The 21,213-nt window shown below is 44.1% G+C and overlaps 1 protein-coding gene across 9 annotated transcripts in view; it reads left to right on the top strand.

The window, feature by feature from the left end:
* LOC110519559 (semaphorin-6D) overlaps nucleotides 1-21,213 on the top strand; it is a 129,529-nt gene that overhangs the window by 82,123 nt on the left and 26,193 nt on the right. For all 9 annotated transcript variants that reach the window (XM_090222722.1, XM_090222727.1, XM_090222728.1 and 6 more), the window contains exons 2-8: nucleotides 13,038-13,214; nucleotides 14,656-14,828; nucleotides 18,636-18,698; nucleotides 19,134-19,235; nucleotides 19,360-19,450; nucleotides 19,661-19,780; nucleotides 20,167-20,255. In XM_090222722.1, the coding sequence (XP_090078848.1) occupies nucleotides 13,103-13,214; nucleotides 14,656-14,828; nucleotides 18,636-18,698; nucleotides 19,134-19,235; nucleotides 19,360-19,450; nucleotides 19,661-19,780; nucleotides 20,167-20,255 (750 nt within the window). In that variant the 5' untranslated portion in view covers nucleotides 13,038-13,102. The remainder of the gene's footprint in view (nucleotides 1-13,037; nucleotides 13,215-14,655; nucleotides 14,829-18,635; nucleotides 18,699-19,133; nucleotides 19,236-19,359; nucleotides 19,451-19,660; nucleotides 19,781-20,166; nucleotides 20,256-21,213) is intronic.

Below are 21,213 nucleotides of genomic sequence, written 5' to 3'. Positions count from 1 at the left end.
GTAAATAGGGATTGATGATTAGTCTAAATAAATCAGTGTTTCCTGTGAACTAATCAGCCTTCGTTCCGTCCGCCGTGGTAGGGACCTTTTAGAGAATGCGCCCGCCTCCGAGCCCATCCCTGCATCCATGCATTAGTGGAACAATCAATTCTCTCCTCTCCCCATTACTGGTGTGTCACTCCTCTGCTCTCCCTCACGGCTTTGTTGTCTTTCGCATTTCATGTGGAGTATAAAGGTTAGCACAGATCAATGTTGAATGCGTTCCCTCCCAGCCGGGACAATAGGTGTTGTGGAGCCGGGATGTGGCTTTGGTCCACCGGCACTAGAAAGCTCCCCCCACGCACTCTCTGTCCGCTAGGGTAAATAGCCAGATTGTCCCGCAGCTCTGGATCCCTGAACATCTGTGTTCTAATCCAGTGATAGGATGAATGGGTTAAGGTTAGGGGGAGTTGGGGTGCGGTAGTGTAGGGGTTAACGTCGGAGAATGAATGAATCGGCGCAATAGAGTCAGCTAATTGAATGACAGCCGTGGAACGACTGTGTCGGGAAGATAAGTTATTCAAGTCAATATTCACACGCTGTATGTTGTGTTTAGGAGGGCCATGCCTAATTTAGTTAGACACATTATTTAGGTAAAATTAGCAAATAGTTGATGCCATTCTGATTATTATGTGACATACATAATATCACAAGAACTAGATTGTTTTTGTGACTGAAATGATATGGAAAGTTTAATATAATTGTAAACCCTTGTTTTAAGGGCAAATGTAATCCAGTAAAATGATTCCCCATTCACTCTGGTCAATAGTAGCAGGTCTACAGGGTGTCCCTGCTCAAACCCATCAATATAGCAATATATTCAGGAATATGTTGGTGCTGAATTTGCATATAGCAGCAACTTGAACAGTTGACTTACATTAAGTGATTTACAGTAAACACATATATTCAGTATATGGCCCATGCTGGAATCTAACCCACTCTGGTGTTGCCAGTACCAAACCCACTCTGGTGTTGCCAGTACCAAACCCACTCTGGTGTTGCCAGTACCAAACCCACTCTGGTGTTGCCAGTACCAAACCCACTCTGGTGTTGCCAGTACTAAACCCACTCTGGTGTTGCCAGTACCAAACCCACTCTGGTGTTGCCAGTACCAAACCCACTCTGGTGTTGCCAGTACCAAACCCACTCTGGTGTTACCAGTACCAAACCCACTCTGGTGTTGCGCCAGTACCAAACCCACTCTGGTGTTGCCAGTACTAAACCCACTCTGGTGTTGCCAGTACCAAACCCACTCTGGTGTTGCCAGTACCAAACCCACTCTGGTGTTGCGCCAGTACCAAACCCACTCTGGTGTTGCCAGTACCAAACCCACTCTGGTGTTGCCAGTACCAAACCCACTCTGGTGTTGCGCCAGTACCAAACCCACTCTGGTGTTGCCAGTACAAAACCCACTCTGGTGTTGCCAGTACCAAACCCACCCTGGTGTTGCCAGTACCAAACCCACTCTGGTGTTGCCAGTACCAAACCCACTCTGGTGTTGCCAGTACCAAACCCACCCTGGTGTTGCCAGTACCAAACCCACTCTGGTCTTGCCAGTACCAAACCCACCCTGGTCTTGCCAGTACCAAACCCACTCTGGTCTTGCCAGTACCAAACCCACTCTGGTGTTGCCAGTACCAAACCCACTCTGGTCTTGCCAGTACCAAACCCACTCTGGTGTTGCCAGTACCAAACCCACTCTGGTGTTGCCAGTACCAAACCCACTCTGGTGTTGCCAGTACTAAACCCACTCTGGTGTTGCCAGTACCAAACCCACTCTGGTGTTGCCAGTACCAAACCCACTCTGGTGTTGCCAGTACCAAACCCACTCTGGTCTTGCCAGTACCAAAACCACTCTGGTGTTGCCAGTACCAAACCCACTCTGGTGTTGCCAGTACCAAACCCACTCTGGTGTTGCCAGTACTAAACCCACTCTGGTGTTGCCAGTACCAAACCCACTCTGGTGTTGCCAGTACCAAACCCACTCTGGTGTTGCCAGTACCAAACCCACTCTGGTGTTGCGCCAGTACCAAACCCACTCTGGTGTTGCCAGTACTAAACCCACTCTGGTGTTGCCAGTACCAAACCCACTCTGGTGTTGCCAGTACCAAACCCACTCTGGTGTTGCCAGTACCAAACCCACCCTGGTGTTGCCAGTACCAAACCCACTCTGGTCTTGCCAGTACCAAACCCACCCTGGTCTTGCCAGTACCAAACCCACTCTGGTCTTGCCAGTACCAAACCCACTCTGGTGTTGTGCCAGTACCAAACCCACTACTACTAACCCCTCAGAGAGTTGGACAGTAAAGGGCCACTACTACTAACCCTCAGAGAGTTGGACAGTAAAGGGCCACTACTACTAACCCCCAGAGAGTTGGACAGTGAAGGGCCACTACTACTAACCCCCAGAGAGTTGGACACTGAAGGGCCACAACTACTAACCCTAACCCCCAGAGAGTTGGACAGTGAAGGGCCACTACTACTAAGCCTAACCCCCAGAGAGTGGGACAGTGAAGGGCCACTACTACTAAGCCTAACCCCCAGAGAGTTGAACAGTGAAGGGCCACTACTACTAAGCCTAACCCCCAGAGAGTTGGACAGTGAAGGGCCACTACTACTAACCACCAGAGAGTTGGACAGTGAAGGACCACGACTACTAACCCTAACCCCCAGAGAGTTGGATAGTGAAGGGCCACTACTACTAAGCCTAACCCCCAGAGAGTTGGACACTGAAGGGCCACAACTACTAACCCTAACCCCCAGAGAGTTGGACAGTGAAGGGCCACTACTACTAAGCCTAACCCCCAGAGAGTTGGATAGTGAAGGGCCACTACTACTAACTCTAACCACCAGAGAGTTGGACAGTGAAGGGCCACTACTACTAACCCTAACCCCCAGAGAGTTGGACAGTGAAGGGCCACGACTACTAAGCCTAACCCCCAGAGAGTTGGATAGTGAAGGGCCACTACTACTAAGCCTAACCCCCAGAGAGTTGGACAGTAAAGGGCCACTACTACTAACCCCCAGAGAGTTGGACAGTAAAGGGCAACTACTACTAACCCCCAGAGAGTTGGACAGTGGAGGGCCACTACTACTAACCCCCAGAGAGTTGGACAGTGAAGGGCCACTACTACTAACCCTAACCCCCAGAGAGTTGGACAGTGAAGGGCCACTACTACTAACCCTAACCCCCAGAGAGTTGGACAGTGGAGGGCCACTACTACTAACCCTAACCCCCAGAGAGTTGGACAGTGGAGGGCCACTACTACTAACCCCCAGAGAGTTGGACAGTGAAGGGCCACTACTACTAACCCCCAGAGAGTTGGACAGTGAAGGGCCACTACTACTAACCCTCAGAGAGTTGGACAGTAAAGGGCCACTACTACTAAGCCTAACCCCCAGAGAGTGGGACAGTGAAGGGCCACTACTACTAACCCTAACCCCCAGAGAGTTGGACAGTGAAGGGCCACTACTACTAACCCTAACCCCCAGAGAGTTGGACAGTGGAGGGCCACTACTACTAACCCCCAGAGAGTTGGACAGTGAAGGGCCACTACTACTAACCCCCAGAGAGTTGGACAGTGAAGGGCCACCACTACTAAGCCTAACCCCCAGAGAGTTGGACAGTGAAGGGCCACTACTACTAACCCCCAGAGAGTTGGACAGTAAAGGGCCACTACTACTAACCCCCAGAGAGTTGGACAGTGAAGGGCCACTACTACTAAGCCTAACCCCCAGAGAGTTGGACAGTGAAGGGCCACTACTACTAACCCCCAGAGAGTTGGACAGTAAAGGGCCACTACTACTAACCCCCAGAGAGTTGGACAGTGGAGGGCCACTACTACTAACCCTAACCTCCAGAGAGTTGGACAGTGAAGGGCCACTACTACTAACCCCCAAAGCGTTGGACAGTGAAGGGCCACTACTACTAACCCTAACCCCTAGAGAGTTGGACAATGAAGGGCCACTACTACTAACCCCCAGAGAGTTGGACAGTGAAGGGCCACTACTACTAACCCTAACCCCTAGAGAGTTGGACAGTGAAGGGCCACTACTACTAACCCCCAAAGAGTTGGACAGTGAAGGGCCACTACTACTAACCCTAACCCCTAGAGAGTTGGACAATGAAGGGCCACTACTACTAAACCCCAGAGAGTTGGACAATGAAGGGCCACTACTACTAACCCCCAGAGAGTTGGACAGTGGAGGGCCACTACTACTAACCCCCAGAGAGTTGGACAGTGTTAGGGGCGGTAGCTCCATTGTACAGCCCAGCGAAAAGCCTCTATTGTTCCTGTCACACCTGCAGCTCTGGCCTTTGTGCTTCACTACAGCTGAACTACCATGGAGCCTTTCTCCTCTTACAATCCCCCTCTCACCAAGGTATATGGAAAGAGAGAGTAAAGGAGACAAGGAGAGAAACAACTGTCTTTCTCCTCTTATACCCCTCTACACACAAAAGGAAAGAAAGAGGGAGGAAAGGAGGGAAGTAGAGAGGAGGGAGGGATGGTGTGAGGTGGCACAGCCTTCTTTCTCTGCCAACTCTCTCTGTACCAACAAGTCAGGCTCTTCAGATGTAATCCTCAGTAAATACTGAGATGACTGGCTCATGTTGTTATTGAAGAGAAGGAGAGGGAGCAGTAATGGTTTCTCTAGTCTGCTCTGATGGAGGTCTGCTAATCGCCTGGCTGCTCGGTCACAAACTGATTACTTTCCCAAAGCCCTGATGAGGACAACAAAGTTATTTAGTACATCCAATTTGGCATGGCTGCACACACACATGCACGCACGTAGGCAAGCACACACACATACACACACACACACACACACACACACACACACACGCACGCGTGTAGTCAGGCAGACACTTGCACACACACAGAGAATGCTACTAGTAAAATGTAATTGTATTCAGTGAAGTCCAGTAGAAGTAATACTACAGTTTGTACTGAGGTTATCTGATTTCCTCTACGTTGTGTGTATGGCTGTGTGTTTTTGATTTTACTATACTTGTGGAGACCAGAAGCCCTCACAATGATACTAAAACAATTCCAATTTGGACAAGTGGGGACAATTCGATGGTCTCCACAAGGAAAACATAGATTTTAGGCTTAGGGTTTAGGTTTAGGGGTACAATTAGGTTTAGGATTAGAAATAGGGTTTGGAATTAGGGTTAAGGGTTTAAAGGTTAGGGAAAATAGGATTTTTAATGGGAATAAATTGTTTGATCCCCACAAGTATAGTAAAATGTGTGTGTGTGTGTGTGTGTGTGTGTGTGTGTGTGTGTGTGTGTGTGTGTGTGTGTGTGTGTGTGTGTGTGTGTGTGTAACATAGGGCTGGGCTGGGTTGTCCCTGGAGCAGAATCTATTGTTCAGTGGTGTTCTATTGGTGTTCTATTGGTCATACTGATGGAGGGGTATTTACAACAACACACAGGGTGGGGTCATGGGGGTAACATTACTGTGTACAACACTTGATTGGGCCAATTCCTCCACAGCCCCAGTTGTACTGACCTGCAGGAGAAGAGACTGCTCTGGTGTTGTTTCTACAGGCAGAATGGAAACAGCGGGAGGGGAGGGAGTGAGAGAATAGAATGAGAGAAGGAGGGTAGGGAGAGAGAGAGAATAGAAAGATGGATGGATATGGACAGAGAAAACAAGAGAGAGAGAAATAACTATACATACAGTATGTCCAACAATCACAGAAGCTGGACTAAATATACTGTACCAGTCAACAGTTTGGACACACCTACTCATTCAACGGTTTATCTTTATTTTTACTATTTTCTACACTGTAGAATAATAGTGAAGACATCAAAACTATGAAATAACACGTGGAATCATGTAGTAACCGAAAAAGTGTTAAACCAATTCAAATATATATTTAACAAAGTAGCCACCCTTTGCCTTGAGGAAAGCTTTGCACACTCTTGACATTCCCTCAACCAGCTTCACCTGGAATGCTTTTCCAACAGTCTTGAAGGAGTTCACATATATGATGAGCACTTGTTTCCTTCACTCTGCTGTCCAACTCATCCCAAACTATCTCAATTGGGTTGAGGTTGGGTGATTGTGGAGGGCAGGTCATCTGATGCAGCACTCCATCACTCTCCTTCTCTGTCAAATAGCCCAAATAGCCTGGAAGTGTGTTGGGTCATTGTCCTGTTGAAAAACAAATGATAGTCCCACTAAGAGCAAACCAGATGGGATGGCATATCACTGCAGAATTCTGTGGTAGACATGCTGGTTGTGTGTCTTGAATTCTAAATAAATCACAGACAGTGTCACCACCAAGGCACCCCAACATCATCACACCTCCTCCTCCATGCTTCACGGTGGGAACTACACATGCGGAGATCATCCACGGTGGTTGGACGGTGGTTGGAACCAAAAATCTCCAATTTGGACTCATCAGACCAAAGGACAGATTTCCACTGGTCTAATGTCCATTGCTTGTGCTTCTTGGCCCAAGCAAGTCTCTTCTTATTATTGGTGTCCTTTAGTAGTGGTTTCTTTGCAGCAATTCGACCACGAAAGCCTGATTCATGCAGTCTCCTCTGAACAGTTGATGTTGAGATGTGTCTGTTACTTGAACTCTGTGAAGCATTTATTTGAGCTGCAATTTCTGAGGTTGGTAACTCTAATGGACTTATCATCTGCAGCAGAGTAACTCTGTGTCTTCCTTTCCTGTGGCGGTCCTCATGAGAGCCAGTTTCATAGCGCTTGATGGTTTTTGCAACTGCACCTGAAGAAACGTTAAAAGTTCTTGAAATTTTCCGGATTGACTGACCTTCATGTCTTAAAGTAATGTCATTTCTCTTTGCTTATTTAAGTTGTTCTTGCCATAATATGGACTTTGTCTTTACCAAATAGGGCTATCTTCTGTATACCACCCATATCTTGTCCCAACACAACTGATCGGCTCAAACACATTAACAAGAAAATAAATTCCACAAATTCACTTTGAACAAGGCACACCTGTTAATTGAAATGCATGCCATACCTCTTGAATCTGGTTGGCAGAATGCCAAGAGTGTGCAAAGTTGTCATCAAGGCAAAGAGTGGCTACTTTGAAGAATCTCAAATATAAAATATATTTATTTTTGTTTAACACTTATTTGGTTACTACATGATGCCACGTGATGTTTCATAGTTCTGATGTCTTCACTATTATTATACAAAGTAGAAAATAGTAAAAGTAAAGAAAAACTCTTGAATGAGTGGGTGTTGTTTAAACCTTTGACAGGTATTGATGTATATATGCAGAGAGAGGAAGTCCTGTCCACACTGATTGCTGCTCCCAGTCTGTAAGTTCTCTGTTAATAACCTTGTGCTACTTACAACTTTACCACAATGTAGGTGTTGGTCAGGTTCTGTGATTGAAACACTGCAACTAGAACAAGCTTCATAGGGCAACTTGGTGCAGATCCTGCCAATAACAAACAACCAGCCAACAACCCCCGCCACACACACACACACACATACACACACTATACTTACGCACACACCCTCCTCTTGGTGTTTAAACAGTGTGAGTCTGAGCCAACAACATCAGCAGTGGGAGAGTGATTGTAGGATACTGAAAAGCCTGTAATAACAGACAGAGAGAGGAGAGAGAGAAGGAGGGCGAAGGCTGAACAGGACAGAGTTGCGTGACTAGCTCTATTCCTGCGTCTCAGGGCCTGTCGAGCCCCCCCCCCCCACACAAACACACACAAACACTCGGCAGGGTAGGAATAGGATAGTGAATAGGGAACATGCTAGGTTGGCCTCAGATTGAGGGTAATTTTAGCAGGCTGACCCCTCCACGTCTCCCCTTTCTCTCCCTCTCTGTTCTGTTTTACATTAGAGCTGCTCAGGAACAACTGCTGCTCCACCGCTAGGCATCATGGGAAGTTACAGCCCAAGTGTTCCACAATAACAGAGAGAGAGAGAGAGTCTTGAAAGAAAATAAAAAGAGAAAGGATAGGGAATGAAGGAAGGGAGAAAAAGAGAGGATAGGGAATGAAGGAAGGGAGAAAAAGAGAGAGGATAGGGAATGAAGGAAGGGAGAAAAAGAGAGAGGATAGGGAATAAAGGAAGGAAGAAAAAGAGAGAGGATAGGGAATGAAGGAAGGGAGAAAAAGAGAGAGGATAGGGAATAAAGGGAGGGAGAAAAAGAGAAAGGATAGGGAATAAAGGAAGGGAGAAAAAGAGAGAGGATATGGAATAAAGGAAGGGAGAAAAAGAGAGAGGATAGGGAATAAAGGGAGGGAGAAAAAGAGAAGGGATAGGGAATGAAGGAAGGGAGAAAAAGAGAGAGGATAGGGAATAAAGGGAGGGAGAAAAAGAGAGAGGATAGGGAATGAAGGAAGGGAGAAAAAGAGAGAGGATAGGGAATAAAGGGAGGGAGAAAAAGAGAAGGGATAGGGAATGAAGGAAGGGAGAAAAAGGGAGGATAGGGAATGAAGGGAGAAAAAGAGAGATGATAGGGAATGAAGGAAGGGAGAAAAAGAGAGAGGATAGGGAATGAAGGAAGGGAGAAAAAGAGAAAGGATAGGGAATGAAGGAAGGGAGAAAAAGAGAGAGGATAGGGAATAAAGGAAGGGAGAAAAAGAGAGAGGATAGGGAATAAAGGGAGGGAGAAAAAGAGAGAGGATAGGGAATAAAGGAAGGGAGAAAAAGAGAAGGGATAGGGAATGAAGGAAGGGAGAAAAAGAGAGAGGATAGGGAATGAAGGAAGGGAGAAAAAGAGAGAGGATAGGGAATGAAGGAAGGGAGAAAAAGAGAGGATAGGGAATGAAGGAAGGGAGAAAAAGAGAGAGGATAGGGAATGAAGGAAGGGAGAAAAAGAGAGAGGATAGGGAATAAAGGAAGGGAGAAAAAGAGAGGATAGGGAAGGAAGGGAGAAAAAGAGAAAGGATAGGGAATAAAGGGAGGGAGAAAAAGAGAAAGGATAGGGAATGAAGGAAGGGAGAAAAAGAGAGAGGATAGGGAATAAAGGAAGGGAGAAAAAGAGAGAGGATAGGGAAGGAAGGGAGAAAAAGAGAGAGGATAGGGAATGAAGGGAGAAAAAGAGAGAGGATAGGGAAGGAAGGGAGAAAAAGAGAGAGGATAGGGAAGGAAGGGAGAAAAAGAGAGGATAGGGAATGAAGGAAGGGAGTAAAAAGAGAGCGTTAGAAAGAAGAAAGAAAGGAAAAATAATACAAATAATCCTTAACAAGGGAGATTTATGATTTACCTGTAAATAAATGATTAACCAGTGAAAGGAGCCTTGTTGTATCTTGAGGCAGCCCTGAGGCAGTATAGTAATGTTCATATCATTTTCCCAGGGTTTATACTTTATTGATTGTATCTGTATTCATTGTTTTCTTCTTAGAGATTTAATTGTCAGTTGTTGTCTCGAGAACCATTTGGAAAACAATACATTTTCTCTTGGACAACTTTTTGGAATTGATTTGAAGGTCTGAATTGTAGGGAGAGTAACAACAGCAGCGGGGATATTGCCAGATTTTGGCAATTAAGCTAGCATGCTAGCTGTTCTGGTAGACTTCCAGGCATTGTGCTAATGCTAGTTAGCAACGACTGGTGAAACTACAGTTCATTCAGAAAGTATTCACAGCGCTAGACCTTTTCCACATTTTGTTGTGTTACAGCCTGAATTTAAAATGTGTTCATTTGAGATTTGGTGTCACTGATCTCCACACAATAAATACCCCATAATGTCAAAGTGCAGTTATGATTTTAGAAATGTTTACAAATGAATTCAAACTGAACAGCTGAAATGTCTTGAGTCAATAAGTATTCAACTATTTTGTTAAGGCAAGGCTAAATAAGTTCAAGAGTAAAAATGTGCTCAACAAGTCACATAATAAGTTGCATGGACTCACTCTGTGTGCAATAATAGCGTTTAAATGACTACCCCATCTCTGTACCCCACACATACAATCAGGGGCGCACCTTTGGTTTTAGAAGTGGGGGGACATAACTTGTGTTTTTTAAATGTTTTTTTATCCAGTCGGATAAACACTCCAAACAACCTACCTGACCACATGGTCCTGGAGCCTCGTTGTTGGACCACATTCCAATGATAAAACGGGGTGCGGGGGGGGGGGCAAAAATGCAATTTCAAAATGTGGAGGGGACATGTTCCCCCCGTCCCCAGTGAAAGATGCGCACCTGCACACAATTATATGTAAGGTCCCTCAGTCGAGCAGTGATTTTCAAGCACAGATTCAACCACAAAGACCAGGGAAGGAAACTGCGTAGGGATTTCACCATGAGGCCAATGGTGACTTTAAAACAGTTAGTGTTTAAAATGTCTGTAGAATCAGATAACGGAGGATGGATCAACAACATTGTAGTTACTCCACAATACTAACATAAATGATAGAGTGAAAAGAAGGAAGCCTGTACAGAATAGGCAGTAAGGAAGGCACTTAAAATAATACTGAAAAGAAAATTGGCAAAGAAATAAACATTTTGTCCTGAATACAAAGTGATATGTTTGGAGCAAATCCAACACATCACTAAGTACCACTCTTCATATTTTTAAGCATGGTGGTGGCTGCATCATGTTATGGGTATGCTTGTCATCGGCAAGGACTAGGGAGTTTTTTAGGATAAAAATAAATGGAATAGAGCTAAGCACTGGCAAAATCATATAGGAAAACTTGATTCAGTCTGTTTTCCAACAGACACTGGGAGACAAATTCACCTTTTAGCAGGACAATGACCTAAAACACAAGGCCAAATATACACAATAGTTGCTTACCAAGATGACATTGAATGTTGCTAAGTGACCTAGTAACAGTTTTGACTTAAATCGGCTTGAAAATCCATGGCAAAACTTGCAAATATCTGTCTAGCAATGATCAAGAACCGACTTGATAATTTTTTAAAAGAATAATGGGCAAATATTGTACAATCCAGGTAAGGAAAGCTCTTAGAGATTTACCCAGGAAGACTCACACCTGTAATCACTGCCACATGTGATTCTAACATGTATTGACTTAGGGGGTTGAATACTTAGCGGTTTATTTTCCATATATATATATACATTTCTTCCATTTTGTCATCACAGAGTATTTTGTGTAGATCATTGAAAAAAATAAAAAATAATCAATTTCAATCCCACTTTGTAACACAACAACATTTGGAAAAAGTCAAGGGGTGTGGATAGTTTCTGAAGGAACGGTACCTTCATCTTCCTTCAAACTGCATGCAGAGACATACAGATTGTACCCATGAGCTCATCTGACTCTGGGTAAGTAGAAAAAGGTCTTAATTGCCGATATCTCACATTACCCCTTTAAGTAGCTAAAGCAGCATGTCCCCATGTAGTTGTCTCTACTTGTCTCTCTTTCTCCACTATATCAATTCCTCTTCTTCACTGATTAGGGTGAGGGATGAAATTGCTGACAGTTGCAGATCAGTGAATCATTCGTTATAGATCTATGAATCGTTCTATATAGATTATATGAATTGTTCGGTATGGATCAGTTAAATCATTTGTGTATGGGATATCCTGTAGCCAGCCTCATCGATGTGTGTTAGATCACCAGAGATCTTTCTGCTCTGATTCTTTCTGCTCTGATTTTCAGAACTCTAATTTCTCCACTAAAACCACTAATTGAAGAGAAGAGCAGATCTGCTCTGCCAGCTGGCACTGGGCTGGTTGTGCAGTAGTGCATGTGTACCTCCATAGTGGCTGGTGATGCATCACTGCCAGTCATACAGTTTGGTTTGACTCTCTCTGTGTCTCTCTGTGTCTCTCTGTGTCTCTCTGTGTCTCTCTGTCTCTCTCTGTCTCTCTCTGTCTCTCTCTGTCTCTGTCATCACCACAGTGATATAACTCTCCTCAGGCCACTTTAACAGCCACATAGATACCATAGATCTAAGGCTGTGTGTATTCAGCCAGCTAACAGTATTAGACAGGGAGAGTAGATTTAGTCTGCAGTGTGTTGATTGTTCCATCCGGCCCCCCCGCAGACATCCTCATTCTCATTGGTCATCTGTGCTGCTCTAACGATGACATCTAATGTTTCTTAGATCTAAAGATATAATATAATGCTCCATAGGTAAACTGCTGTGGTGTGTTAACCTATAGAGGCTGTTGTAGTTAGTATAATAGTTCATATATGTGAACATGTATATAAGCCTAGTGAGGCATACATCCTGACTGGATCAATCAGATACTAATGGGCTGGCCAGACAGACACACCGGCTGCTGCCAGTTAGCTCTGCTCTGAAGCAGGTGGACCTTGGGCTAATTGAAAACGTGTCAATACTGGTTTGTGTGTGTGTGGCTGTGTGTGCGTGCGTGTGCGCAAAGAGATGACGTGCTCATCAGTGGTACTCTGGGATACTCTGCTTGTGTGCACACTTTTGTGTGTGTGTGTCTCAGTGTGCTGCTGGCTAATCCATCCCTGTGTGTGTGTGTGTGTGTGGTGTGTGTGTGTGTGTGGTGTTTCTAGTGGTAAATTGTGTATATCCGTTCAGACTGTCCACATGAATAATTTGTTTGTCTTATAAATATTTGACTGGACGTTCATTAATATGCACACACGTCGCCTCTAAAGGGCTGCTCACACACACACACACACACACACACACACACACACACACACACTAGCTGATCAGGCCGTCCGAGGTACTGCTCATGTCATAAATGATCTCAACTTGAAACCGCTAAACATTCCATCATGTGATCTACAATAGACCTGGGTATAATAGTCCCTGGTAAAAGGGGTTCTGAGAGAATGAGAGAGAAATGGTGTGTGTGTGTGTGTGTGTGTGTGTGTGTGTGTGTGTGTGTGTGTGTGTGTGTGTGTGTGTGTGTGTGTGTGTGTGTGTGTGTGTGTGTGAGAGAGATATAGAGAGCGATTACAGAAAATATCATTTTCTTTGGCGATTTAGAATATACAGGTATTTGGTGTCAATACTGAAATCTGTTAGTTCTGGACTTTCCTGACCATGTGTGCATCTGTATTTCATGACTGATCGTCTCTGTGTTTCCAGGTAACATCTTGTTGGGTGAGAACCAGGCAGGAAGGAGTGGTCTCAGACCAAAAGCATCAACAGTCATGGTTAGGAGAGCAGGCCTTCTGCTCAGCATACTGCTAGCTACAGCCACACACACCATGTCTGCCAGCTTCCCAGAGGACAGTATACCCCTGGACGTTGTCGATGCACACTGTGAGTACACACACGCTGCACGTACACACACACTCAGGTTAGTCTCACTCACAAGACAGCAGCATCATGTCTCAGTACAATTTCATTTCCAATCAGCTTTTATGCTGCACCCTGTTGTCATGAATTATGTGTCCCATTGTCCTGCATGTATCAGTGAACAGTGTATTGATGGTGTACTGTAAGGTCTTCATGGTAATGTAATGTGTATCAGTGAACAGTGTATTGATGGTGTACTGTAAGGTCTTCATGGTAATGTAATGTGTATCAGTGAACAGTGTATTGATGGTGTACTGTAAGGTCTTCATGGTAATGTAATGTGTATCAGTGAACAGTGTATTGATGGTGTACTGTAAGGTCTTCATGGTAATGTAATGTGTATCAGTGAACAGTGTATTGATGGTGTACTGTAAGGTCTTCATGGTAATGTAATGTGTATCAGTGAATAGTGTATTGATGGTGTACTGTAAGGTCTTCATGGTAATGTAATGTGTATCAGTGAACAGTGTATTGATGGTGTACTGTAAGGTCTTCATGGTAATGTAATGTGTATCAGTGAATAGTGTATTGATGGTGTACTGTAAGGTCTTCATGGTAATGTAATGTGTATCAGTGAACAGTGTATTGATGGTGTACTGTAAGGTCTTCATGGTAATGTAATGTGTATCAGTGAATAGTGTATTGATGGTGTACTGTAAGGTCTTCATGGTAATGTAATGTGTATCAGTGAACAGTGTATTGATGGTGTACTGTAAGGTCTTCATGGTAATGTAATGTGTATCAGTGAACAGTGTATTGATGGTGTACTGTAAGGTCTTCATGGTAATGTGTATCAGTTAACAGTGTATTGATGGTGTACTGTAAGGTCTTCATGGTAATGTAATGTGTATCAGTGAACAGTGTATTGATGGTGTACTGTAAGGTCTTCATGGTAATGTAATGTGTATCAGTGAATAGTGTATTGATGGTGTACTGTAAGGTCTTCATGGTAATGTAATGTGTATCTGTGAATAGTGTATTGATGGTGTACTGTAAGGTCTTCATGGTAATGTAATGTGTAAACCTTAACCCTAACTGTAACCTGAATCTAAACTAAACCCTAACTACTAACCCTAAACCTTAACCCTAACTGTAACCTGAACCTAAACTAAACCCTAGCTACTAACCCTAAACCTTAACCCTAAATCCCCTAGAAATGGCATTTGACCTTGTGGGGACCAACAACATTCTGTTGGTTTACTATTCCTGAGGTGACCACCGTGCTGTATCAGCAGCCTGAATTACACTACTGAGACATTTCTATAAAGCTGTAACACACAACATGTTTACGCTTAATCAATAACCTGATTGATAGTGTGTGGCCCTCAGAGCCAGTGTGTGTGTGTAGCACTCTGAAAGCTTACACGTGCGTGATCTCTAACTAACGTGTGTATGTGTGTTTCAGTCTCGCGGCAGTACCCAGTGTTCCGAGGTCGTCTGTCGGGGAACGAGTCACAGCACAGACTGGACTTCCAACTGATGACCAAGATACAGGATACACTGTTCATCGCTGGCAGAGACCAGGTGTATCTAGTGAGTCTCCGGGAATCCTACAGGAATGAGATCATTCCCTACAGGGTAAGTCTGCCTGTCTTTGAGTTTGTCTGTCTGTCTAACCACAAGTTACTCACTGAGTTACACACAAGTCGTCTGTAGAAAAAACGACCTCATCAATCACATAATTAACAGGCTATAAATGAGAGTGGAAATGGCTCTTTCTATAAATAATGGGGCCAATGTGTGACATTGGGATCAACATTTAAAGTGGTTTGAAACTAAAATAAATGTTTTTTCATAGATGAAATAGATTGGATGCATACATGGTGTTGTTTCGGTAGCCGATGTGGTTCACGCAGGGATACATAATAAAGCCATGAATAATGGTAGCATTAATCTCACCATCCCTGGTTTAACAATGAGAAAGTGACCAAAAAACAGGTTCCTTTTTAATGGAAGACTTTGTATGGGAAGCCAACAGATGTCTTCATAATAACTGCACATGGTTTTACCAACAGAGTACTGCAATACCCTTCAATTGAATTCCATTGAAGCGGTGGGAAACTGTGGCCACATTTCTCACAAAAACGGATCAAAAATGAAATCACAGATAATTATAAGGGAGCAGGAGAACTTATAAATGGGCTACAAGAATTAAAAATAATTTTCAAGCACCAGATTTTCAAGGTAGGCCTATTCCAGTTCTTGAATTTCTGAGCTCCAAATTTAATTTCAAGTAGGCTACTTCAAGCCTCTTGTATTGTTTAAAATTGCAGGTATAACATGGAGAAAAAAATGTCTTTGTCACGTTATTTCATTACCAGATCATAATGTCCATAAGCCCACTAGGCTGTGTAATTTGTTGGCATTATATCCAGAATAATTCATAGGAATAACATTGGTGTTGCGCACAGCTGCGCACAGTAGACTCCATGTCCAATCGGAGGCACAAAAACAGATGAAAACTTTTATGTACTGAGTTCATGTTTTCTATGTTAAATCTAACGAGACCCTGCTGTAAATCAAGCAGGAAACAACAGATGATCCGCATCAATTCACAAGGGATATTAGATCCAACGTGGATCCAGGAACAACTGTCTTCACCGGTGTAACGAATGAGACACCAAAATAGGATTTTTTTCCAGCACTCGGGCTGTTGTTGCATTGCATGCGCTTTCACAACAGCTGTTCGTTCAGCACTTGACTGTCATTCAGAAAATTCCTTCCTGGATCAGATGATGATGTGTGAAAATATTACGGCGTACCTAATCAGCTGGTCACCAAATGATCACCCAACAAGTATTAAGCATAATTATTGAAGAACCGGAGGGTCTGCTGTCCGGACCTCTGGCAGTCTCTATGGGGGTGCCACAGGGTTCAATTCTTGGACCGACTCTCTTCTCTGTATACATCAATGATGTCGCTCTTGCTGCTGGTGAGTCTCTGATCCACCTCTACGCAGACGACACCATTCTGTATACTTCTGGCCCTTCTTTGGACACTGTGTTAACAACCCTCCAGGCAAGCTTCAATGCCATACAACTCTCCTTCCGTTTCCTCCAATTGCTCTTAAATACAAGTAAAACTAAATGCATGCTCTTCAACCGATCGCTGCCGGCACCTGTCCGCCTGTCCAACATCACTACTCTGGACGCCTCTGACTTAGAATACGTGGACAACTACAAATACATAGGTGTCTGGTTAGACTGTAAACTCTCCTTCCAGACCCACATCAAACATCTCCAATCCAAAGTTAAATCTAGAATTGTCTTCCTATTTCGCAACAAAGCATCCTTCACTCATGCTGCCAAACATACCCTTGTAAAACTGACCATCCTACCAATCCTCGACTTTGGCGATGTCATTTACAAAATAGCCTCCAATACCCTACTCAACAAATTGGATGCAGTCTATCACAGTGCAATCCGTTTTGTCACCAAAGCCCCATATACTACCCACCATTGCGACCTGTACGCTCTCGTTGGCTGGCCCTCGCTTCATACTCGTCGCCAAACCCACTGGCTCCATGTCATCTACAAGACCCTGCTAGGTAAAGTCCCCCCTTATCTCAGCTCGCTGGTCACCATAGCATCACCCACCTGTAGCACGCACTCCAGCAGGTATATCTCTCTGGTCACCCCCAAAACCAATTCTTTCTTTAGCCGCCTCTCCTTCCAGTTCTCTGCTGCCAATGACTGGAACAAACTACAAAAATCTGTGAAACTGGAAACACTTATCTCCCTCACTAGCTTTAATTAACCTCTAGTGACTCCCAAACCCGCATGCGGGAGCGTAATCATCGCCTGAAACTAATTAGCATAACGCAGCGGACATAAATATCCCTAGAAAATGTTCCTATTCATGAACATCACAAATGAAATATATTGAGACACAGCTTAGCCTTTTGTTAATCACCCTGTCAGTCTCAGATTTTCAAAATATGCTTTACAGCCAACGCTAGACAAGCATGTGTAAGTTTATCATAGCCTAGCATAGCATTATGCCCTGCAAAAAAAAAAAAAAAAAGCAATCAAATTAAATAGTTTACCTTTGATGAACTTCGGATGTTTTCACTCACGAGACTCCCAGGTAGATAGCCAGAGTTCATTTTTTCCCAAAATATTATTTTTGTAGGTGAAACAGCTCCGTTTGTTCTTCACTTTTGGCTGAGAAATCGCCCGGAAATTGCGGTCACCACAACGCCGATAATGCTCCATAATACCGACAGAAACATGGCAAACGTTGTTTAGAATCCATCCTCAAACGTTAGTGTTTTCTATTGAAAGCTGTCAATTATATGCATATTCTAGAATCTTTTCCTGACAAAATATCCCGTTTAAAACGGGAACGTTTTCTTTCCAAAAATGAAAACACTGCCCCCTAGCACCAAGAGTTAAGCACCAACTGCCAGAGCAACTCACAGATTACTGCACCTGTACATAGCCCACCTATAATGTAGCCCAAACAACTACCTCTTTCCCTACTGCACCCCATTATTTTTATTTCTACTTTGCACATTCTTCCACTGCAAATCTACCATTCCAGTGTTTTACTTGCTATATTAAATTTACTTCGTCACCATGGCCTTTTTTTGCCTTTACCTCCCTTATCTCACCTCATTTGCTCACATCGTATATAGACTTGTTTATACTGTATTAGTGACTGTATGTTTGTTTTACTCCATGTGTAACTCTGTGTCGTTGTATGTGTCGAACTGCTTTGCTTTATCTTGGCCAGGTCGCAATTGTAAATGAGAACTTGTTCTCAACTTGCCTACCTGGTTAAATAAAGGTGAAATAAATAAATGATCAATTTAGGTTTTAAGTATCAAGGTACGTTAACTCTTTCGGTTAGAAGCATTAACTCTTGCAATCACATACATTATTTTGGATTTGTGTGCCCGTAAAAACAGTTTTCACCCTGTAACATAAGGAGACAAGAAATGGTTACACTGCATTTCTGAGATCTCTATACAAAAAAAAACTGTCCTACAGCTATATCCAGGATTCTTACAGGGTTAAAGTTCAATGTCTAATTGAACTGATTACTGCTTAATACAGTATATGATATAACGACAACTTACACTGCCATAAATGCAAGGACAGAAAAGTAATTTTTTATGTAACACGATTTTGGACAAATCCGTCAAGACGCCAATCATGATAAAAGGTTAAACAGGTTTTTAAGTCAACTTTGATTGAATATAGCTATGATCCCACATTACATCTTCATGTAATGACATGACATTGTTTTTGCAGATTGTTATCAATGACTTATCAACAGCTGTAAAAAGTTGTCCAGTGTGGGAAATCCCAAATGCTGAATTGTGTATGTTTGTGCTTGCCTGAATGTATGTGCCTCAATGTGTGTGTGTGTTGATGTTTACAGAAGTTAACATGGAGGTCAGGCGAGGCAGACAGAAAGAACTGTGCCATGAAGGGGAAACACAGAGTAAGACTTTACTATACTTACTAATATACTATGTTACTACTCACTGCCTTTCTACTGACAACTATAGACTCTCTACACTCGGCTTTACCTCTCACCTCATAATGTCTTATCATTATAGCTACTGGCTATAGCTACTGGCTATAGCTGCCATTATAGCTACTGGCTATAGCTGCCATTATAGCTACTGGCTATAGCTGCCATTATAGCTACTGGCTATAGCTGCAATTATAGCTACTGGCTATAGCTGCCATTATAGCTACTGGCTATAGCTACTGGCTATAGCTGCCATTATAGCTACTGGCTATAGCTGCCATTATAGCTACTAGCTATAGCTGCCATTATAGCTACTGGCTATAGCTACTGGCTATAGCTGCCATTATAGCTACTGGCTAAACGGTTTATAATATGATCTCCTCTCTCTCTGTCCTCCTCCAGGATGAGTGTCATAACTACATCAAGGTTCTGGTTCCCAGAAATGATGACCTGGTGTTCATCTGTGGAACAAACGGCTTCAACCCCATGTGCCGATACTACAGGGTAAGACAACAGCAGGGTGTGTGAGAAACGTTCTCTCTCCCTCCCGCTCTGCCTCCATAAGCACCTATTGTTCACTATGCCGTCCGCGTCTTTGTTAACGGAGTGCATGTGTGTCTGTGTGTAGCTGGATAACCTGGAGTTTGATGGGGAGGAAATCAGCGGACTGGCACGATGCCCGTTTGACGCCAAGCAGACCAACGTCGCTCTGTTCGCTGGTATAACCACACACACACACACACACACACACACACACACACACACACACACACACACACACACACACACACTGTGGCCATAGCAACTAGGGTTCATAAGTCAGTCTGTAAACAAACAGTTTGAACCAGGGTGTTAGATCCACATGTCCAGTCTGACAGAATGGAATGTGTTTGTCTGACCTGTGTGTGTGTGTGTGTATGTTGTTTTAGACGGGAAGCTGTACTCGGCAACGGTTGCTGACTTCCTGGCGAGCGACGCAGTGATCTACCGTAGTATGGGTGACGGCTCGGCCCTCAGGACTATCAAATATGACTCCAAATGGCTGAAAGGTAAACATAGCAGTGTGTGTTGACCACAGACTCTGTCCATGTCCCTGTCCTGCGAAGACGTCCTGTAGCTCTGCTCTGTCACACTATCTAGGTCAACTTTTACACACAGCTGTAACAGGAACACTGAAATATTCAGGATGGATGCAGAGAGAGAGAGAAGTGGGGAAGGAGGGAGAGGGGAGGAGAACAGAGAGAGACAGAGTTGAAGGGAGGACAGAGGTAGTTATGTATAGACAGTGGTAGTTATGTATAGACAGAAGTAGTTATGTATAGACAGAGGTAGTTATGTATAGACAGAGGTAGTTATGTATAGACAGAGGTAGAAGTAGAGGGAGAGAAAAAAAGAGACGTGACAACACAAAACCTCTGTCCCCTCTCTCTTCCAGAGCCCCATTTCCTGCATGCAGTGGATTATGGGAACTATGTCTACTTCTTCTACAGAGAGATCGCAGCAGAACACAACAACTTGGGCAAGGTAACACACACACACACACACACACACACACACACACACACACACACACACACACACAGTTTACTAGACAACATTGTATATTATAAATATTGATCTATTATAAATAGTAAACACTATATTACCAGACAACAGACAGTGTTGTAGAAAAGTGCCGAGTACAGCAGAATGTGTAAGGTGTAGTTTGGTAGTGACTGAACTGTAGGTCAAACTACTTTACATGTAAACCCTTTACCCATGGAGAGGATTCACACACACACACACACACACACACACACACACACACACACACACACACACACACACACACACACACACACACACACACACACACACACACACACACACACACACACACACTCTTGGTGGTAATGGATGTTTTCTGCAGTTGTTAGTTGCTTTAGCCACCACAGGCCTCATATTTACCCATGATGCATCATTCAGAGAATGGGCGGCCAGGCTGAAACCGTGGGATGATAAATATTTTAGCGCTACTAATGCTGGGATGTGTGTTTGTGTGTGTTCCTGTGTGTGTGTGTGTGTGTGTGTGTCGATGCTGATGGGTCTGGGATAACACCTGGGCAGATGGAGCTTTGCACTGGTCAATTATTTAAGCTGTTTCTGCTGACTGCTTCACACGCTTCATTTAAACCACAATAGCTCTAGCCCTAGTCCCCCACACTCCAACACCCAGAGCTCTAGCCCTAGTCCCCCACACCCAGAGCTCTAGCCCTAGTCCCCCACAGTCCAACACCCAGAGCTCTAGCCCTAGTCCCACACAGTCCAACACCCAGAGCTCTAGCCCTAGTCCCACACAGTCCAACACCCAGAGCCCTAGCCCTAGTCCCCCACAGTCCAACACCCAGAGCCCTAGCCCTAGTCCCCCACAGTCCAACACCCAGAGCTCTAGCCCTAGTCCCACACAGTCCAACACCCAGAGCCCTAGCCCTAGTCCCTAACA

Source organism: Oncorhynchus mykiss, chromosome 26, assembly GCF_057628025.1.
Source record: "Oncorhynchus mykiss isolate SJ-2025 chromosome 26, ASM5762802v1, whole genome shotgun sequence".
NCBI classification, from domain to species: Eukaryota; Metazoa; Chordata; class Actinopteri; order Salmoniformes; family Salmonidae; genus Oncorhynchus; species Oncorhynchus mykiss.
The sequence above is the reverse complement of the archived record's forward strand: the minus strand, read 5'-3'. Positions and strand labels throughout refer to the sequence as shown.